Source organism: Dipodomys spectabilis, unplaced genomic scaffold, assembly GCF_019054845.1.
Source record: "Dipodomys spectabilis isolate Male_0828 unplaced genomic scaffold, ASM1905484v1 ptg000009l, whole genome shotgun sequence".
Taxonomy (NCBI): Eukaryota; Metazoa; Chordata; class Mammalia; order Rodentia; family Heteromyidae; genus Dipodomys; species Dipodomys spectabilis.
Window position 1 is genome coordinate 18,551,168 of NW_024870686.1, and position 23,462 is coordinate 18,574,629.

General features: G+C 36.3%; 1 protein-coding gene across 1 annotated transcript in view; it reads right to left on the reverse strand.

Annotated features, from left to right (window-relative positions):
- Tenm3 (teneurin transmembrane protein 3) overlaps positions 1 to 23,173 on the reverse strand; it is a 325,821-nt gene extending 302,648 nt beyond the window's left edge. The window contains exons 1-2 of the mRNA XM_042699846.1: positions 23,165 to 23,173; positions 22,631 to 23,126 (exon numbers count right to left, since the gene is read on the reverse strand). Of these exons, the coding sequence (XP_042555780.1) occupies positions 22,631 to 23,126; positions 23,165 to 23,173 (505 nt within the window). The remainder of the gene's footprint in view (positions 1 to 22,630; positions 23,127 to 23,164) is intronic.
- Between the last annotated feature and the right edge of the window lie 289 nt (positions 23,174 to 23,462).

Consider the following 23,462-nt stretch of genomic DNA (forward strand, 5'->3'; position numbering starts at 1 on the left):
GTTTTTAGAATATGATTGGTTCCTTTCATGGGTAGGATCTCATTTGGGTTAGCTGGAGACATTAAGAATTTTTCCAGCTGAGTGCCGGTGGCTCACGCCTGTAATCCTAGCTACTCAGGAGGCTGAGATCTAAGGATGGCAGTTCAAAGCCAGCCCAGGCAGGAAAGTCTTTGAGACCCTTATCTCCAGTAAACCACCAGAAAACTGGAAGTGGTGCTGTGACGCAAGTGGTAGAGCGCTCCCCTTGAGCTAAAGAGCTGAGGGACAGCACCCAGGCCCAGAGTTCAAACCCTACAACCGACCGACACACACACACACACACACACACACACACACACACACACACACACACACACACACACACACACACACACACACACACACACACACACACACACACACACACACAGAATTTCCAAGGTCTTTTAAACCTTTAAAAAGCAAACAGGCTTAAAAATGGTAATAAGAGTTTAAATCAGTGATTCTCAATTAGACAGTTCTTTTTGTCTGGTTGTCACCATACTTCTGGCACTGAAGGGGCAAGAGTCAGGGAGACTAAAGATTCTAAAACAGAAGGGAACTGTCTAAGTATCCTCAATGCTGAAGAGTACCCCTGCTGAATTACACCAACTTATTTAAATATTTAATAAATTAAATTTCTAAAATTTTGATAAAAATTGTGAATTTCAAAACTAAAATAGAAATATATTTTAATTAGATATTAATAACCTTAATATATTCCAAATTGTTCATGAAAATATTATCTATTAAATCTTGAGTCTTCCATCTATTCTCCTGTAATAGGAGAACACTACTTGGAGTTATAAAAGCCTTAATAATTGTAAATGTATCAGTTTCAGACCCTGATACTTATTTCTTTAAAATGGTATCTGCATCAGAGTTTCTCTTTTCTTCACTCCAAAAGACAGGAAGACATCTAGGTAGAAACTTACCATGAAACAAATCTCCCTTCTCGGTTTGCTAATGTCAGAGTGAGAAACAAATTGTTTCCCCATTAAATAAAGCATTCAAAGCTTGACTTCATCTCATCAGGAGATACACTGCCAGCTGAGCTTTCTTTTGTATGATGAATAAATTTTTTATTAGAATGTGTTTGTTCATCTGTTTTAATTGCATTGAAAACAACACACACCATTTGTTTTCACCTCTTAGACCCTCAGGCTGTAGGACATTTTAAATTTTAACTTTATATAAATATAGTTTTATATTTATAAATGTATATATGTATATGTCTATCTATATATATGGCTAATTGTAGAAGACAATATTAAGTAGAACAATGAGAACTCTCAAAACTGCTGAAGCACTGGTTATTCATTCACTAGACATTTAAATTTGCAATTTAAGTTTTTTTTCGAAATATCAGTGTCTGACATCCACTGCAATAAATCCTTTGCAGTTATTTTTACTTGTGATGAAAAGCATTACATTTCAACTTAAATGTGTGCATCACCAGTCTTCAGTTTACCAAACTACTTTCAATGTAAGTAAAACTTCTGTAGATCAATGTGAAAGACACTAGAGAAACTTAAGTATACCCTTTAAAGCTAACATTTCCAAGCCACTTTTTCTGTCTTCAATAAATTATACATTTCTAAATATAGTAAAATTAAAAAGGCCCAGAAAAAGTAATCGGCAGCCACAGTAAAACACTAAACAATAAGCAAAAGTATGCACACACAGAATGGGTGCATAAAGCTGCATTCAGTAGTGTATTAATAGCCATACCAACATACAAGAAAAATAAGCAAAACGTAATGGGTAAATATTAATGTGAAGATTATCAATTGGAAAGAACAAAGTGACAAGTTAAGACAGTAAGTATGAAAAAATATAATAGACTTTTTTGCTATTCTAATCAAGGAAAAAATACAGAGAACATAAACATGCAGAGTTTAGGCTGAGAAAAAAGCAGTTATACTTATATTTAGGCAGAATAGTATATAAAGTTCACCATGCTAGAAGGAGGAAAAGTTGGCCATGACCTCTATTCCGCAATTTACTTCCAGGCAAAAGTCTCTTGAAATCCAAGAGTCCACTCAAGAAATTCCCCGATGGGTATCTTTAGTAATTAAAATGAGCTACTCTTCTAAGTTTTAGAGAAAAATTTAATTGGAAATAGATATAGAGTGGGAGAGTCCAGAGAAATATATTCCACTAAAATAAATTATTTTAAATTATCTCTGGTTATAATAATGATTTAATGAGGCTTTAAAGTAAAAGTCAACTTCTGAATATAATTTTGGAGAAAATGGATTCATAGGATTTATGATGAAGTAAGATATTATAAGAAATTCTACTTAATTATTCATCTACAAGTATTTCTTCATATTATTTCATAAGATAGTTATTTTATACATGATATTTAAAAAGTAATATTTAAGTATTTGCTTATATACATATATGCATATACACATATATACACATTTATATATAATCATATATATATTCTTACTGATTAATCATACAGATTGATGTCATAGTGGTATATTTCCTCTCCTAAAATAGTGGATGGACATACAAAGTGTTTTAGAGAATCTAGTTGTTGTTGTTTTATCTCTATTACAGTAAGGTTTTTTTAATTATACTGAAAATAATTAAGGATCCTTTTGATTATCTTTATCTGCCCCCCTACTACTCCACTACTCTAGCAGCTCCAGCTTTTCATCATTTCACTGCTTGTTAAAATTCCCACTAAAAAATGGGCATGGAAACAAATACAAGTAAAGTTCAAGGCAAGTCTAACTTTGTTAATATAACCAGATACGCTAAGTTCTGTAACTGTGATGTTTCTACAACACCAATCTTCATTGAAATCTCTACAATTATTGTCCCAAATCAAATTTGCTTAAACCCTGTAATTGTTTTATTCAAACAGAAAGGTTTCTAAGCATTGAAACTAAAATATGTGGCAAGTAACCTGAGGCTCAAGGAGAGTTTTGGATTGAGGCTAGTGCTGTAGTGCCCTGCTATCTTCAAAAAGGTCTCTGGACAGATCCATCAGGGTTTTGAGAGCCTCCTACATCTTTGTATACACTAGAACAAATCTCTAATGCCTTCCCCTAGATGAGTGCTGAAAAAAATATTTATACTAAAGTAGTTGTTATGATGTGTTTTATTTTTGCCTCTGGCAAAGAGTAACTAAGGATTCTTTAAATTTCCAGGAATTTCCTTCTCAGAACAGTCATTAAGTTTGTTCTTCTCTTTCATTTCCCCCATTCGGAAATAATTATCAACCTCCATACTACACCACGGTCTATTGCAATCAAGTGGTCAGGTTCAAGTCCAGATGTTTAACCAGAAGATTTGTGTAAGGCTTTCAGAATTCGAATTGAGAAGGAGACTGTTCTTATGATAAGCCACAGGATGGCTTAATTAGGATCTTACAGATTTCCCCCATGGTGTTTTGGTACTATAAGGAAATACATTTTGAGTTCTAGACAATTTTTTAAAGTATTGATTAAACTGGAATGTTGCTCTAAGTAGTTTTGATCAAATGTATGTATTATTCTCAACAGTTAATAAGTGTTTGCTTAGAACAGTACAGCCAGATAAATGACCCTAATAAGCCAGCATTAAACAGATTTCTATAATATATGTATGTGTGTGTATATATATATAAATATATGTGTATATATATAAATATATATTCCATATTTTTTACCCAACGGACAAGTGAATATTGTTCACCACTTGAGACTTTTTTCCAACTCTCTGATACTACTACTCATATCTAAAATGACTGTTCCAGCTGGATATTTTATAATTACAAAATTCAAATTTGTAGAAATTGTTTCAAATGCTAGGAATGTATGAGATAGCAAAGGAAAAATGTTGTAAAAACCATTTTTTCCACAACCATGTTATAAAATAGGTTTTTATGTATGTACTGCACAGACTAGAAAGGTAGTGATGTTATTTTCTGTAATGTACAATTATTTTAACAAAATATTACTATCATGGCGAGTATAGTGGGTGGGAATCCTGAGAGCTAGTTTTTGGTTATTTTTCTGCAATGCCTCTCGTCGCATTTCTTAAGCTCTCTGGATCCTAATATTCTCATGATCTTGATAAGTCCTCTGATGAGGGTTATATAATTCTTTTTGAACTTGAACCTATGAAATATGAATTAGGTGAATGAAAAATGAGGCAGTTAAGACTTTAACTTTATTTTACTACCATAAAATTATTAACTAGGCCATAGGGTATCTGGCATTAATACCAAATGAAATAAACAAAATCTCTGGTTATTCTTATTTGTTTATTTCACTTATGCAGAAATCAGATGCTTATCAGCAATATGCAAATTTTTAAAAACTTCCTAAAACTAGTGCTTCCATTGGTATTTACACAAACATAAGATTAAAAATTAGTTGATGAGTCTGGGTAATGGTAAAGTGTATCATAAAGTCATACTATTATTGATTTACTGACTTTTCTTCAAGTCACTTAGTTTAGATAGCCATTCAGAGGTTAGTTTTAAAAATAGTGTATTTAGCCAATTGTTCAAGATAGAGATAAATTAGTGATTGCTACTGGAAATAAAGAATGATAACAATGATAACAGTCTAATTAAACCACCAGGGGTATGTACATATACATACATATACACAAGACTTTTTGTTTTCAATTTGTTTAAAGGATCTTGGGAAATAGTTAAAGATCTTACAGGTATATAGCCTAACAGTACTAAAGTGAAATCTCCTACAATTAATATGACACAGAGTTAGATTATTCATTCTTAAACAACTGACTCTAGTTTTAAAAAGTAGGTTATAAAAAAGATATATTATATTCATAAATGCTTTGTTAAAGGGCAACTCCTTTGTACACTGTTCTTAAAGATAATAATAAAAAGAAAAAAGAATAAAAAACAAAGGACGGCCAAATAGCTTAAAAAATAGTTTTACTTTTATTATTGGACGATCTCCACATAGTAGCAGATACAGAACATAATTTTGGTCATTCACAATAGAGTAACATTACTTGTTGGTTTAAATAATATTTGAAAGCGATTAACATCACTTTTCTGTTTAAATACAAGTACAATAGAAGAATTAAAACAACAAAATTCTTGAAGATCCTCTATTCAAAATCACTCCTTGTACAAGTATTTTGAGGCATCTATTAGGCCAGTTAGCCTGATGGGAGCAGAGAATAGATTAGAACTCACAACCCTTGGCATTCAGCACTGCATGTACATCTTGTATTTGAACTACATGGACCCAGGTGAAGTAGAAATCTGACCACTATCAAAAAAAGAAAGCATTCAATATTTTGAGGGAAACACAGCTAACAAAGCAGCTTCTTGCCTTTCAAAGAAGTATGGTAAAGGACATACATAATGCCTTCTATTTGTTGCTTCTGCTTAAAAATCCTCTGAAGCTAGCAAGAGGTTTTCATAAACTCAATAGTTATTCATAGTCTTATGAATCTATGTCTTATAGGTAAAATATTCATCCCTTCTTCATCTTCCTGTGCTTCCTGAGGAGCTCTGGAGCTCAGTGAATTTTAGGTCTGAATGAGAAATCTCAGTAGCTGATCCCTGTCTGTAAACACTCATAATACCTGATTGGTAGAAGCCCCTGATTTAGAACTCCTTTCTAGTTTTCATTTCTTGCATTCTTCTAAAAAGGCACAGACCACTCTAACATTCCAACGACAAGATTAGAGTTGGATAGGATGTTCCCTATTCCTATATAAACTCTTCCACTGGCAAGACTGGTCCCAAACCAAGTTATAAGCCAGGTATAGCATGTGACTGTTCTCTATCCTGTAGCTTCCTTCCTCTACCATCATTGAAGGGCTTTTCCCATGTCTGGTTAACCCACTTCTTGGGAATATAACATTTCAGACATCGTTGTATCATTTATTGGCTTAAAAAATGGCAACAAATCTCATGAGATTCTTGTCCTAGATAACTATTCATTTTCACAGAGAAATAATTTACATGTTTATTAAAAGGTAGTTTTTTTTTAAAAAATTTATTATCTTTTAGTAGTTGTACAAAGAAGTTCCCATTCTACAAAACAGTATATGAGTACTACGTGTCTGACAACATTGTCACCCATCACTCCTAACCCACCCTTTCTCTCACTTTTCTTTTCTTCTTCTTCTTTTTTTAAATTGGGATTGTGATTACATAAATTTCACGTATTTCACAGTATTGTGGAATAGTGATAGTTAAAAGTCACAAACACATTTTAACCTTCACAAGGCAAATTGTCATTATCATGGTCTATAAAGTTTGTGAATTCCATTAGCTTTGACAATACAATTACTTCTTCCACATCAAGTAATATTTACATTTCGTTCAAAAGGTAGCTTTAAAAAAAAAACATTTTCTGGTATGTACAGATAGTTTAATTTTGCTCCTTAAAATCATAAGCCAGGGATCATTTAAGCTCACTTAAAAATAAATTGATTATGGTTAATTTTGCTTCTTGTGCTATTTCTTTTTTCATTAAAGGATAAGTTACAAGTTTAAAACAAATAGGGAAACTCACAGGCAATGGACCACACTCAGTAATGTTTATCAGAAAAGATGAACAGAAGACTCTCTAAGGCGGTCTATGGCCTGTTGGGAGCTCCACAACCCCAACCACACTCTACTTGTGGCATGGGAATCACAATTTCTGTTCCTTTCCAGTTTCTAAAACCTGGAAATAGGAAGGAAGCATAACACTAAATTTTAATTTCCCCTACGATCGAATAGCAAACATTCAAAATTCTATGGCTCTCTTACTGGGATTTCGCATAATGTGACACTCTTGAGAGAAAAGAAACATAAGTCAGTTTTGGCAGATGAAATAAAAAGAACAGGAGTATGGATGTGTCAATGTTTGATGCGGATGTATCTAAACCCACTAAGAAAAGGGAAAGCAAAAACCTGAGGAGAGCAAAGACACTTTTTTTACCTTCTTATGTGCGGCTGTCCTTTTCTGTGGTAGCTTAAAAAGTTCCCCTTCCCCAGAACCTCAGGTTTGACCTTATTCAGAATAATTCCTTTCTGGATATAATTGGCCAAGCTGAGGTCATACTGGATTCTAATTCTGTGGATTATGTGAATACACATATTGGTGAATTTCTTATAGTAATGGAGTATTGATGACAGAATAAGTACTCAATAAGTACGTATTAAATTGAACTGAGTGCTCTAGCAATGTGTTATTTCTTAAAAAACAAAAAACAAAACTAGGGAGAATGATTTCTAATTCCCTTAAGGTTGGGCAAAAACAACTGTTTGTCCCATATATTAGTTACAACTGCTACAACTGAATACCAGAAGTGAGGTGGGTAATAAACCACTGACAGCTCTCATAGTTCTAGATCCTGGGAAGTTCATGATCAATGAGCTAATAGCTACTAGGACCCGCTTCCTGGTTTGGAGGTAGCTGTCCTCCTATCACTGTGTCTCCCCATGGCCAAGGGCAGCGAACTCTCTTGTAAAAGCCCTAATTCCATGCTTAAAAGCTCTACTCTTAAGACCTAATCACCTTTTCAACGTGCCACATTTCCAAATGTACTCCGGCAGCGATTAGATTTCATGCTATTAAGTTTGGTGGAGGATGCAAATATTCATTCCATAAATTAGTGTTTGGTTTTGGTAATTTACATAAAAATACTGCAAATGTTTATTTTGCTACACTCAATCTTTTCTGAAGGAAAAACTTAACAACTAAAAAATAACTTGAACGGATTGTGTATTTTACCCAACTCACTTGAGAAGTAATAATCAATATACACTCCCCCTGACCCATCATCAAATAACCACAATGACATGACCACAGACATTTATTCTGCCTATATAGTATGTCCAAAGACTCAAGCCTACTGAACTCAGAAATAAGCACCAAAAGAACGAAGAAACATAGGCAAGGGGAATATTTACAAAGCTGCTAACTGAACAAAGAAAACCAAAACTATATTAATAATATTAAATACAACATGCTGTGAAATATTTAAAAAGTTAATAAGGTTGGAAATAAAGACTACTAAAGTACTTAACTATGGTTCTCATACAGAATCTGTCTAAAAATATAAACATATTTCTCTGAAGAAAAGTCTGTAAGTTTTTATTCTGTAATTTTGTAACTTTAAAAATACTAAGTAAATCATTACACCTTGTAGAACTACACATCATTGCTTAACAGCATAAACCTAGCCTATAGCACTTTTAATTCATTTTGAGATTAAAGAAATAGTATTTCTTTAAAGTTTTAATCTGAAGTATTATGGTAACAGCCTGACTTCTTTAACTTACAGATAGTTTTTCTTTCATATTTTGAAGAATTTCATTATTTTGTGAACAGTCTTTCTAGCTTTCTTCCTTTCAACTAAGATGGAAATATCTCTAAACTGAAAGACAGTTAATAATTCACTATAATTATACATGTTTATAAAAGTGTATCAATTTCTTGGTTGGTTGAAGAACATGTATCCCTTGATATTTTATTAATCTTAATAAAGGTTTCTATTTACATATGATGGATATTTTTCAGAAAAAGAAATTATAAAAAGATACATAAATGATAATACTTGTATTAAAGTACTCCGTCAACTGAACTATTCCACTGAGATAAAGCAATATACTGGAAACAGATGCAATAAATAATGTTCTTTCTAAGTAAAATCTAGACAATACTAATTGCATCATTGTGTAGTCTTTGCAGTGGTTTTACACAATAGTTTTTTTTTTCAGTCCTGAAATTTCAAAGTGTTCTTTCAGACTCATAGAGTAACACTGAATGTTTTCCTTTTGTCTTTAAATTGGAAAAAGATAAACGAATCACTTAAATTCCTAAGACTGTTTCTTTGAGTACAGAGCTAGAGAAATCTCAAAATTCTTCCATTTTTCTATTGTTTCATCCATTAGAATAACTGCAAGTAAATTTTAGGTGGTTCTTTGCCAATCTGAGAAAAAATAATCCTAGCTCTTTATTTTGAAACTTCTTACGAAAGGGAACCAAAAGATAAATTTGGAGGCTGGCCAGCCAGTAAACAATCTTACCTACTCAGAAGAAAAAAAAAAGAGCTCTTGGTACAGTTATTCTGAGAGATGAAGCCTGCTGAAAGATAAAAACCATATCCCAAAGAGAAGACATAGTCTCTGATCTTGGAAATGTAGTTTAAAAAAAAGAAAGAAAGAAAAAAAAGAAGGTACAATTCAACACATTATATCTGCAAGTGAGTGAAACTTAGGAGCTCAGAGGAGGATGAAATAAGAACTAAGCGATGAAATATTTTGCAGTCAATTACTAGAAGAAATGAATTGAGAAGATTTATTATCAGACTTGAAAAGGAGGCCTAAAAAAGTGACATGAACAGAAATAACCTGTACGGAAACTTAGCACATAATTGAACATCAAATTGGAGATCAACTGCAATTTTTTACTCCTAGAATCTGTCATGTGTTAGCTACATAAAACTAAAATGTCACATGATTTTCTTGACCTTGCTGTAGTCATTCATGCGATTCAACAGGTGTTCACTGGGTGTCCATCATGCGTCAGGAGGCTCTGAACCATTCAGTAAATAAAAGACCTTGCCTTTGGAAGCTTGTATCAATAAGATATTTAAGAGGAAGTAATGAATTGGAAAGAGTAGTACAAAAGCTCATCACTGGTTTCCCTGTATCTTCATCTCACTTTAACAATTCATCTAATAGCCTCTATCAGACACACCTCCCAGACACCTTACATCACGTGATTGTATTTCATGGCGGAATTCCCAGTGGATCCTCAAATACCTAAACCCTTTTATCATATTTTTTCCCTCAAATCTTCCATATCCCAGTTCTTACTAACTTTTCTAGGCTTATCTTCCAAATTTTGCTCTCATGAACTTCATGTACGAAGCATATTATTTGATAATTCTTCAAATATACTTAACTAGTAAGTTTAACTAATCAGCTTGTTCAGGTGTCGGCTGTCTTCTTTCTACCATTTGTCCATAATCCTACCCCTTGTTCAAGCAGGCTCAAATAGTTCTGAGCAGAAGAGAGAGATCAAGGTTTTGTCACAAAAAGAAAATTTGCCTTTTGGGGCTGATGGTGATCACATGAACATATTAGATTTCCCAGATCTGGTAGAATCAGTGGTTCTTGATGACTAAGAATCAAGTATATCTGAGAAGAAACTAGTTTAAATGGTCAAAATTGTGTGGTTATGAATACCGTGATGATAGTCAATGTATCAGGTAGTATAGTAAGTTTTCAGTAAATACTGAATAAATTTACTGTTTTAAAGTTACACAGCTTGTCTGCTCAGCTATCCTTTGAGCCACATCTCCAAGTGGGATTTTTTTTTTCTGGATATTTTTGGAAATAGAATCTCACAGACTTTTCTGTCCAGCTGGCTTTGAACCATGATCCTCCGGATCTCAGCTTCCTTGGCAGCAAGGATTGTAAGCGTGAGCCACTGGGTCCCAAAATGAATTGCTTTTTAGAGCATACTAAGTATAGTTAGGTAAGAAGTACTGATTTCTAACTTCATCAAAAAGAGAGAAAAACGGCTACACGAATCTGAGAATAATGACTTGAAACCGAGTGACACTGGATTTAAAAAGACCGCTTTAAAAATCAGATTCAACCATAACTTCACAGAAATATTTTAGATCTGTTCTCATAGGTAAGAGAAGTAGAGGATGTGGCATGGGCCATGCAATGTCATAAATGGTTGTATTATGCATCTGAGGAAAGAAAATGTTACAGAGCTTGATAGCACTCTCGCCTCTCATCTCTCTTTTTTCTTTCCTCTTTCTACCTGTTTACTTGCCACCACTATTATTGTGTAGTTGGTGTGTACTCTTCCTAAGAACATAACTGTATTTTTGCCCACGGAAGAAGTTTAGATTTATTTTTATGGCTGACATGTAATGTGGTAATGGGAATCACTGTGGAACACACATATTTCATTGAATGATGGTTGACTAAATCATAATGGGTAAGTGTAACAGCACAATTCTCCTGCATGAAAAACTCTAACATAAAACAATTTTACACAGATTAAAAACAGAGAAATAATTCAATATGTTGTTTTAAATTTACCTGAATTCAGGAGCTTGGTGATGATTTATAGTTTTATCAGAATTTGGAACTAGTTGTTCTATTTCAGAGTTTTTCAATTTTCACACACACACACACCCTTCAAATAGTCTTCTTCCCAAGTAGTATCTCATTAAAACATACCTTAGGCATTTAGAAGCAGATGTTTTGTTATTAGGAATTGAGATATTTTTAATCTGTACATATTTTTCACTTTTTGTAAAGGTGTGATTGGTTAGGGATGATGGTGTTTTCATTGGTTCAGCTTGCCTAAGGAATAGGAAGACAAAAACATGTTTTGTGGAGGAGCCCTGAGAAAGGAGACCTTTCCTTCCATCAAGGAAATGTTCACTCTTCTGTAGACCATCTAGGCTTGCTTTGGTTATAATAGATTTTCTGGAAATGAAGGGGGCTGTCCTCATTATGAATAGATTATTGCTATTCCCATGTTCATTATAACACTATTAACCAAAGTGTTTTTGGAACTGTTCTTTTGAAATTGAGTTTGTACAGATTTCTGGAAGGGAGAGCTTGAGAAGGATTTTTTTTTTTTCAAAATACACACTATACATATATGTTTTTTCTTATGGAAAAGGTATTATCAATTTCCATCCCCTTGCAAAATTTAACATTTTTGCAGATTGAGTCTTACTGATACTCTGCTTCAACTGAGGTAAAAGGAATAGAAGTTTACGATTCAAATGTCTAGCTCTTGAGAAACACCCTTAATAATGAGTATTAATTAGTACCCAATATTAATAAATTGATAAGTATCTTAACCGAACAGAAGTTTACACTGACATCTAATTGTGAAAGTAAACAACTGGTATCTTAAATTCTCTCTTCATAACTAGGAGCATAAAAGCTTTGCTTTTGGTGTGAAGTACAATATAAATGAATTTTAAGTACACTGAAAAGAAATAAAATATTATCATATATTCACAGACCTGAGTCATTTAATAAAAAATGCATCATATTTATTGAACAATTACATATTAAAAACAGCTCAAAAAGTTTACTTTCCAAAATTCTAACCATAATTGTTTTGCCCATTAAGGATGCCAGTGTGGTTCGGGCCTTACACATGAAAGGAGCCCTAACATATTGTTGCTCAACTCTTAAGAAATACTAGAATTCATCCTGAGAATTATTATTGCCTTCCAGGTGGTCAGTGCAGGAATCTCCTTTTTCAAACAATGTAGTCATTTCTCAGTATAATATTGAAATTTTTCCTTGGAAAAGGCCTCACAGCTTTTAGCATTACATTTTTTGAGTAGAATTAACTGTGGTAAATACTCTCTCCTGAGAACCAAAGTAATTTTTTGAAATAGCCAAATGTTGGTTAGTCAAGCTTGTGAGGAAGGTAAGCAATGAGCCATGCCTACATAACAAGAACTATTTTTGTTTGCAAACAAACTCAATTTCAAAAGAACAGTTCCAAAAACACTTTGGTTAATAGTGTTATAATGAACATGGGAATAGCAATAATCTATTCATAATGAGGACAGCCCCCTTCATTTCCAGAAAATCTATTATAACCAAAGCAAGCCTAGATGGTCTATAGAAGAGTGAACATTTCCTTGATGGAAGGAAGGGTCTCCTTTCTCAGGGCTCCTCCACAAAACATGCTTTTGTCTTCCTATTCCTTAGGCAAGCTGAACCAATGAAAATGCCATCATCCCTAATCAATCACACCTTTACAAAAAGTGAAAAATATGTACAGATTAAAAACAGGATATTCAGAAGTGAACCTAGTAGCACAAACATAAAAATGTGCTAGATATAAACATTTATATCAGTGTATATAATACAAATACATATTTGCTCATTTTAAAACTATCTTCAGCTTGAAACTTGCATTAATTTATTTGACTGCATATGTAAAAGATCTCAGCAGAGGATACAGGTGGACCCGCTGCAGCAATGAGAAGTACAAGTTGTCATGTCGAAAATCAACTTTACAACTTTGGTGTGGGGGGAGGGATTGGGTGAGAGGGCGGGGGGGGGGGGGTGGGGGAGGCTGGGAAGGGATGTGAAGGGTAAACAAAGGAGGAGGCTGCAATGCTTGATAAGAAATGTACTCATTATCTTGCCCATGTAATTGTAACCCCTCTGTACAGTATGTTCACAAAAAAAAAAAAAAAAAGATTTCAGCAGACCAAAACAGACAAACCAATAGATTAGCCTTGAGAACAAAGTTGTAAATACAAACATAATTTATCATTTTGCCAGGTTCAATAACTACTGTTTTGATGTGTTAATAGCCTGTAATAGTAAAAAAAATTAGCCATCAATTAAATAAACAAGCCATTAAATGGGGAACTGACGTGTCAATAAAGGCATAATTTGCTAATTTGCTAATCAATGATGCTAATCATTGTTGGATATTAATCAGGAAGAGGATATTAATATACCATGGATGATCATTTATGATTATGTCTCACTGAAAAAAAAGAAGATAAAAAAACAAAACCAGAGAATAATACAAAGCACATATTCTCTAAACACAATACTTGTTGAGATTCAATGATTTTGCCTTGTGCAAATATGTAAATCTTCGTAATGTTCATGGAAGGCAGGACACTGCCTTCTGTTAACAGAAAAGAACATTTACTTGTAAAGCAAAGCTGGGACTCGAAATATATCCTAACTTTGCAACTACACTGGATGCTGAACTCAGTAATGAAGAAAATAAATTTGACAATAGGACAAAACTGAGTTCCTGATCTCATTTTGTAATTTACTAGTTCAATAACTTTATGTAAATTATTTAATCTCTTTAAGCCTCAGTTTTCCTATCTACAAAACAAGGATTTAAGTTATTGCCAGATGCTGGTGGTTCAGGCCTGTAATCCTGGCTACTCAGGAGGCTGAGATCTGAAGATCACCAGCCACTTTGGTAAGTCCTGGAGATGCTTATCTCCAATTAACCAGCAAACAGTCAGAAGCAGAGCTGTGGTTCAAGTGTAATGCCTTGAGTGAAAAAGCTAAGGAAATGTCCAGGCTATTATCTCAAGATCCAAGCACTAAATAAATAAATAAATGTACAAAAGGTACTACTGACTTCAATAATAGGCTTCTACATAGCAGTTATTTGGGGGCTTTTGGGTCAGGGACTTGTGAGTGATGCATCAGCTCTATAAGGGAGAAAGTAGCATGTAGGTCTTGTTTTGGGCTTTGTGCAACCCCTGGCTTTGTTTCTAACAAGCAACTCATTTAACTCTTCTGTGTCTCAATTAAAGTAGTTCCAGAAAGCTGGTCTGGAAAATAAAGCAGTGTTTGTATGAGGGGCTTAACATAGACAAGAACATTTACTAAATATTTGATATGTATAAACTGTTACTAAACCTTGCTTGTAGGTCTGAATTAAATGATCACGAAGATTATAAAACATCTGTTCAGTAGGAGCAAGTAGTAATATTGGTTTTTGAAGTTCTGTGAGAGGTTTGTTGTTGTTTGTTTTTAAGGTCAGTAAAGACAGGACCAGAAAACTGAAGTATGGAGTGTCTTCCCTGTTCTTTTATCTTTCCTCATCTCCTTTAGTATCAAAAGTATTCCTTCTCATTTCTTGATCTTCTGGTAAAAACAAACAAAAAACAAAAAACATGGGAAGTACACTGGCTCTTACTCCTGTCCTTTAAAAGAATGTACCTTTCTTACTTTAGTCACCCAATAGACTCTTGTGATGGACACCTGTAGTCCCAGTGATATAGGAGATGAGCTCAGAATCATCACTTGAACCCAGCAGCACAAGACTAGCCAGGACAATAGGAAACCTTGCCCCACTAAACAAACTAACAAGCAAGCAAAAAAAACCTATCTGCTCTGGCAGAGCACTTTTTTTTAGCATAGTGCCTGGATTCAATCCAATTTCCAGCTCCAAAAAAAGTATACAAGATATCCATCTATATGTACAATATCTATCTCTCTATCTCTCTATCTCTATCTACCTATCCATTTACCCATCTATCTTATCTATCTGCATATATGTATATATGTGCATATATATATATATATATAAAATTCCATGAACTTCTAGCAAAAGTCTTTAATTATGGAAATTAGTAGTTTTTTCACCTAAGCCCAAAACACCTAATTGGAATTCAACTACCCCCAAATCTACCTGACCAAAAACACAAGAAAATGGACACAGGAAGCCAATAAAACTTCCAGGAATCACACTAATAAAATTACTAAGTTTAGCTCTGAGCAGTCCTATTGTCAGAACTTTTCTATTTCTATTTTCTGGACAAATCACAACAACAACAACAATAAATTATGTTGGCTGTTTGATGACAGTGTAATAAGAAGTAAAAGTGGAGTGCATCATGGGAGGGATATGCAAAACCCATTATAAAATTATATCTGTACTTGAATCACCTATGTAATTAAAAATGCTTTAAAAACAGCAATGGTGGAGCACCTGTCTAGCCGGTACTAAGTTCGACCTCCAGCACTTGAACCAAAAATATCTTACTATGAAAGAGTGTGATATTTTGAACAGGTGTGGAATCACACAGGGAAATATTGAGATTACTGTTTTGCTACTTAAAACCCCCGTAACCTTGAAGTTACTTAACCTAGTCAAGTAACAATTTCTCCATCCGTAAATGGGAAAAATCTCTTCTTACAGGGATGTTGTGAGAAAATGATACGAGAAGTATAAGATATTTAGCACAGTAAGAGCTCAAAACTGAGACACAACAGTAATACCAATAGCTGGCATTGCTAACCTGCAGTCACTGTGGAGAGCAGGCCTTCAAGACCTGCTAAGCTACGTGTTATATTTTAACGCAGAATAACTGATGTTCCTAATGATACATTTTGTCACCAAGGAATTAAATCGCATCGAGTATTTTCATTCAATGAACATTTAATAAACATCTTCTGATTATGTATTTTTCTGCGTCATGCTGGAATGTAAAGATGAATAAGACAGCCCATGTGACCTGAAAGAACTTGTCCCCTGGTAGAGGAGGGAGAAATGCAAACAAAGGGTTATGGTATAATATGTGAAGTGCTCAGAGAGAAGTATGTATCAGGTGTTATGGAAGCATAGAAGGTAGAGTAGCCAACTTTGCCCCGGGCAGTCAGGAAAGGCTTCAGAGAAGACATGCCTGCCATGCAAGTAGGCTCTTGAAGGATTTGCTAGGTGGTATGAGTAAGAACAGATATGCAAAACCTAGACTAGAGTAAATGTTAAATGAAGCATGAGTAGAAAGGTATGAGCAGAAAAGAGCAAAGGTGGTTGAGGTAGGATTGGGAAGGAAAAGGAGGCAGGATGATAATTGTAATGATGCTGTGGAGAATGCATGGAAGAGATAGAAGGCAGGGCACCAGGGCAGAAAATCAAGGAACAGGCTAAGAGATGGTAGAAAAGAGCTTGTATTTTAGACCTAGGCTGAGAGAATAGAACAGGAGATGGGAGTTTATAACTCATTTTAAAGATAATATAATCAAATGGGTGCTGTGCTTTTTTTTAAATTATTAAATTAAAAGGTCCTTAAAGGAAAAAAAAATCTTTTGAGATAAAAAGAACTGCAAATCTCTTGAAGGAACTATTTTTGGTGATGATTGAGTTTCTGAGATTTTTAGTGTTACATAATTTATAGCAGACTGATAAGGAGATATTTCCTATGAAGCTGGAAAGAGCACTCTAGGTATTTTGATAATGAGCCTTTGTTTTCTCATTCCTAATGGTAAGATTTGTATTTGTCTCCAATTAATTGTTAACAACACAAAAAAGAAAATTGAGAAAAAGGTAAAAGCATCAGCTCAACTCCAATCAGTAACATCTAACAGCTTTGCCTAGGAGAACAAAAGTCTTATATGCAGTACTTAATTGCTTTAACTGGAGTTGCCAAAAAGGTTAGCTCTTGTACCCTGTTTAATAAAAATCCTTCCTTTTATTGAACAATACTTGCTCAAATATTTAAGTAAGAATTCCATTTTATTAGCGTTGATATAAAATATATCACAAGGAAAATATTGGCAATAAAGTTAAGAAATATATACTATAAATCTTAGGGTTTTGTTTTAACTTTGTAAGGGAAGTGGTGACTGGAACAGAAGCAATAGGCCTACTAAACTTGAGTAACCTTCAAGTAAACATACTTAGGCACTTGTTAAAACAAATATTATTCCCACTGCTGAAATTGAAGTTGGCAAGTCTTTTCCTCTTAATAGCTTAAAAAACAATTTGAAAAGTAGCAGAACAGCAGCTTCTTTGCAAAGACACTAATCATCGCCATTCAAAGACCCTCCAACGCATATATAGAATGGTAAGCCAACCCGATCACTTTAATTTTTAATGAAGGGATATTTCCACGAATAGGTACCAACCTATGAAACAAATAATAAAGGGGGAAAAGAAACCAAGAAGAAACTAATTTTAATTCTTTTCAGCTTCACTGTGAAGAATGGAAATAGTAGAGGAAACAAGAGAAAAGAAGGAAATCTGGTAGAATGGCATATGAAAATCTGTCAGTGATAAAAGAAGCAGGGATGGCTGTCATAAAATGGCCAAATGGTTTTCTCCACTTCCATCAAGGTCAATTCCCCGAGAAGGGCTCCCTAGCATGGTAATGCATTTAACCACTTTCCTAGCTCCTGACTTCGACCTCACAAATCCAAATGGCCCTGTTTAACTACTTCGGCCTTTCAGCATTTCCCTGAACAAAGATAATTAAGGAGATGTACTGCCCCCTACTATCATAGGAATTGAAAGACAAATAAACTTTTAAGAGCACAGCCAGGTGTCTTCTTCCCTAATGTACAACTTTGAAGCAGGGGGTAAAATGAAATAATGATTAAATAATTATAAGAGGTTAAGAATGTTAAATTTATTTCCTAAGGTAATTAAAAAAATTATTTCAAAAAAGAATATGCACACAAAGTAATCCAGAGTCCCTCTTACTAGTATTTAGACATCATGTCCTCTCTTTCTCCTGCATACACACTAACATTTAGCGATTCTGTAAAGACTTGCACATTATTGTATTTGATTTTTTTTTTTAAAGTAGCTTAGTATCTAGAAGTAGAAACAACCAAAATTTAGTTTTTTTGTGTGTTAACTACATTAGTCATTCTGGTAAACTTTATAATACATTCTGCCTTTTAACTTAACTGCACAAGACATTTATTCAAATATGGTTTGAAATAGGCAGGAAAGGAACACTTTTTTTCTGGTTCTTTGAAATACTATAACTTGTGGTTTCCAAAATCTAACCTTTATTGTAATGTGATTTTCCTTCGAATTACTTTTCAATCTTTATTCCTACCTGATGAAATTAATTTCACTATCACTAACATCTATGATATAAATCGTCCTCCCTGATAGCAAAGAAGTTATTGTTTTTAACGTGATAAGAGTAAAAATCAGAAGTGGACATTTCAAAACTTAAGTAGGATTTGTAATTGAACAGCTAAGTTTGTAACTAAAATTGACATATCAATTTTTAAAGAACTAAATATTAAAATATGTATCTTTTCATGCCTACTAAAATACATATATAATCCCTAGATATCATTCAGCTATTCTATCTGAGGAAAACAAATATGTCAAAAAAATAACAATGATGCATTCCACCTACCTAAAGTAAGAAAATTCAGATCAAAAGACTTACCATTCTAGACAAAACTCCAATAAGTCAAATTTGATTTACATTACATTATCTATTGCTAGGGAAAAAAGCAAGGCCAAATAACCTTGCAAATCTAAATATAAAATGAATCTTTAATGTAAACTAACTCTACTAGAAGAAAGAATTAAGCATTAGTTTGGCTTTAAAATATTCCGTGTTGCAGTATATGAGATCACTTCACGTAAGATTTTAATTAATAACTTAAAATCTATATTTATATGTTTCAGACTTGATCAGAACTATATGATTTAGCCAAAGTCTTGCTAGTATTCCTACTCTAAACCTTGGAATCTTCCTTCCTCTCTCTCCTAGTCTTTGTACAACAGTAATCTCTCCATTCCTTTTTCTTTGCTGGGAAGTTCACAACTTCCTTGGTGATTGTTGGTTTAGCCAAGAATCAGGTCACTGGAAGGTCTTACTCATTAGATACTCAAGTAGTGGTGGTTTAACTTTTTAACTATAACTGCTTAGAACTTCTGGTCAACCTCAAAAGGGTATAGTTCACTATTAGGTCAAAACAAAAAACAAAAACAACACAAAAACCCCACCCCAAATTTGTTTATTTACTTTCTAACTAGAGCTTATCCAACTATATCCTTCATAGTACAGTTTTCATCTAAATACACTCAAAGAAAAATACCCTATTTCTCAAGAAATTGGAAACAAAGTATTCCTACCAGTGCTAGCATAGAATAATTACTGCCTAATTTTAATTTAAACCACACATGTATATATGCTTGTATACATACGCATGTACAGGAAGAAATCATACTGAACCTATATTATAGGTTTAATTTAAATACAGCCTCCTATTTTTAGCATTAACATCTGGATTGCTAGAAAAAATAGATTGTTAAAAAATCTGTATTCATAATTGTTTAAAGAGTAAGACATAGGAAACAAAACATATTACAATAATTGATATTCCCAAACTCAATCTCTTAATTGCTGATCAGAGCTGAAAATAGATCCTTTTTCTCCACTAACTGAATGAGTCTTGTTAAACCTTTTGAAATGCACTTTAGAAAATACAAGAATACAGCTTAGAACAGGTTCTTTAATTTGGGTCATTTTCTGTCACTTGCAGTGGTGACGGGTGCTTAGCAACGCTATTCTGGTGGCCCTTTTAAGGAAATGAATACCTGGAATACAGCATTTTAATCTATCTTATGGCATTAATTATCAAGATCACTGTATTTAGACAGTGTCTCCTTTGCCATGCGCCTACATTATCAAAGGCAGGAGTCCCATGATAAATAGACTGTATTATTTCAGACAACAGAAGATCCTGGGTACCCCCTTACCAAATAAAAAAAAAAAACATGTAAGAACATTTAAAAAAAAGTAAATAGAAGTCTTGTTTAGACAAGGGTACTACACAGAAAAATCAGTGTTCAGACATCTGTAAGAATCCAGGCTACATTGCTTTTCGCCCCTAAATCTTTGAGAAGAACCAAGTTCCATTATACCACAAACTGGGCCATGGATATCTAAGAAACAGAATAACAGCACAGTCAAAATTTAGCAAGATTTCATTTGGAAATGATTTGTTGAATATTTTAAATGTCGACTTTTAAAAAATTAATGAGAGCTCTTACAAGAAAATAGCAAAAATACCATTTAATCATGACAAAGTTATTCACCTATTTATTAGAATGTGCTCAAATGATTCACTATGGGGAAGACCAGGGGCCAGGTAAAAGGCACAACTACTAAGTGGTTTTCAAAAAAAAAAAATGAAACTATATACTCTGCCTGGTTGTTATTATTAATCAATACAACAGGGTAAGAAACTAGTCATTTAAAACATTCTGAATACTCTTTTTTCTGATCTCAACTGTCCTTGTTAAAAAGTGCAACTCTTTCCACTTTCCTCTCTAACTACATAAATCATTTTAGATTCCCCATCCTGAACAAGGAAGGTGATGCCGTGATGTTTTTCCCCACCCTTTTGTATCATCCCAGCTAATCAGAGATCAGTGTCTCCCTCTTTGTCTAGAATGTATCGTAATTTCAGTCTTTCATAGCCAGGTTTTTCTTTTTTTAAGCTTTTAACAGTAAGCCCCTACAGATGGGACAGCAGCAATCTTCAGTCTTAATTTTTAAGTTCCAGTCTATCAGCATTAACATATAATCAGCATGCCTTTAAATTAAACATACTTTTCACTGGATTTCGCATATATCATCAGATTGTGCACATCACAGGATAAAATGGGATCACTGCAAAAATTTCTGAAGTTTTTTTTTTTTAAACCTCTCGAAGCACATGGGCCTCTGGTGAAGGATTTGGTGTTTGGTACAGTAAGGTTGCATCTTCACGATAGAGAATCTGCTGGGGGGGAAAAAATCAAAATGTGGGGCACTCAGAAGAAATGCTTGGTTCAAGTATGTTCCTCCCTCTCTTTAAGACGGAGGCTGGGGTAAGTTAGCTGTATTTCTAAAATACCTTCTCAGGGTATTTTCAATCCCTTCTTAAGAACTACTTTAGCAATTAGCACACAGAGGGCTCTGGATAGCTCTCTTGAAACATTTAAAACCAGAGAACAAAAGGTTTATTTTAAAAATGAAAACCTTGGCTTGTACAACTCCAGACGTGAATCTGCTTTCAATTACTGAAAGTATTTCCACTTTAGTAGAAGGGGGATCAAATCTTCAACTACACCATCTTACGGAACTGAATTTGATTATATTAAGCTTGCAGAAAGAAGACAAAATGACTTTGTGACACAGGGACAGATATCTGTATATATCACTTATAAGATATTAGAGACAGATAGAGACAGAGAGACAGAGAGGAGATGTGATTTCTCATTCTGAAAGCTGCCCACCCACCCTCACCTTTGCTTTATTTTACACACACACACACACACACACACACACACACACACACACACGGCCAGATGACTGCTGTGCCTTCACAGATATTGCACAAGTTTTTCCAAACCGTTCCCAAACTCTTTTTTTCTTCCCCCTCTCCTTTTTTCTTGCCACTGGAGTAACGTGCATCGAAGCCCAGCTTCAAAGTTCTCATTTCTTTGCAAGACTCTGCTTTCTCAAACCCCTGCCTGATAAAAAGCCCACAGTTAAAAGTACTTCGCAGGAGAGGGAAAAAAAAAAACAAAAAAAAAACTGCTTTTAATGAGCAAGATGATTTTGTACCCCCCCCCCCTTGAAGCCATTAGTCTGATGGATTTCGGTTCAAGGAACGAAAGCGTCGTCGCATCCACGCTCAATGCAGATTTCTAAACATGTCAGACACAAACGATCCAAAACCATCACTGCTACGATCTGCTCCCCACGAAGTCGAGAACATCGCGCAAGTCACCGAAGGCCGAGAGAGGAGGGAAAGAATGAGAGAGAGAGAGAGAGAGAGAGAGAGAGAGAGAGAGAGGAGTTGATGGCTCTGCGTCCTGGGCGAGGATGGTCTATCACTCATAACAAGAAGAAGAAGAAGAAGAAATCCATCTAATTAAAAATACCGGGAACAAAAGACTCCCATGCTGCCCGCGGCTACCTGCACCCGAGAGTCACGGAGAAAGTTCAAGCCTTCGCCTTCTCTAAGCCTTAACACGCAGCCCCTTCACGGGTTAAAAAGACAGAGCGAGAAAGCGCCTCATCTCGGATGCTAACGTGGCCCCGGCACGGGTTCGAACCCACGCGGAGCAGCCTCCTCCCATCCCCGACACCGCGCGGCGGACTCGGCAGAAAGGAGCCCGGGGCGGAGCGGGAGCCGCAGCCGGAGCTGCGGGCGCCGCGTGCCGGGGGATGGAACCGAGGGAGCCGCCGCCGCCGCCGCAGCAGCCCGAGCCGCGCGCGCCCCGCAGCCGCCCGCCCCGCGCCCCGCGCCCCGCAGCCGCCCGCCCCGCGCCCCGCGCCGCCCGCCCGGCCGCCCCCGGGGCCGCCGCCGCCGCCGCTCACCCACCTTGCCGCGGCGCGCCCTCGCTGTGGCCGTGCGGAGCCGAGCCCGGCGCTGCCAAGTTGCTGGGGTCTGGAGCGTATCGTGTTACAGCGCCGGGCTCGGGGCTCGGGCTGCGCGCGGCAGCCAGACATGATAGGCTGAGGCTCCTCTGTTTACACCCGGCCGCCGAGGGGGCGGCGGCGAGGCTTAACCCCTTCGGGCCGGGCCGGGGCCGGGGCTGGGCTGCTTCCCACCGCCACCTCCTCCTCCTCCGCCCCCCAGCCAACCCAGCCGGGGCCGCCACCCCCCGGCAGCCCCCCGAGTGCGCACACCCGGGGCGCGCGCGCACACCCGGACGCACGGACACACACCGGCCGGCGCCTCCTCGCAGCCGGGCACGGGTCAACCGGCTGGCTCCGCAGACCCGGCATGGGGAGGGCTCCACGCCCTCCACACACGCACCCGCCGCGGGCCCGCGGGGAACCAACACCGCTCTCGGGGGGAGGGAGGGCGGGGGGTGCTTATCGATTGTTGATGTATTTTATGGGTTTTTCCCACATTGATCATCGCGCTCCAGTACTACTTTTTCGTCTCACAAAAGAATCTCCCCCCCTACACACCCCGTGAATGAATCGCAACCCCCCCCTCCGGCTCCACCACCGCTCGCGCGCCACACGGCTGCGAGGTGGCCAGGATTCCCCGCGTGGACACCCAAACTAAGTCACCCCCCCCCCCACCTCCCGCCCCAGCTCATGGGACACGCTGCCCGGGACAGGGAGCCGGTCGGATCCCTACCTCGTCTGCAGGAAAAGTGGGGATGGGGGGGGGGTCGACGGCTGGGCCCCCGGAGTCTGGC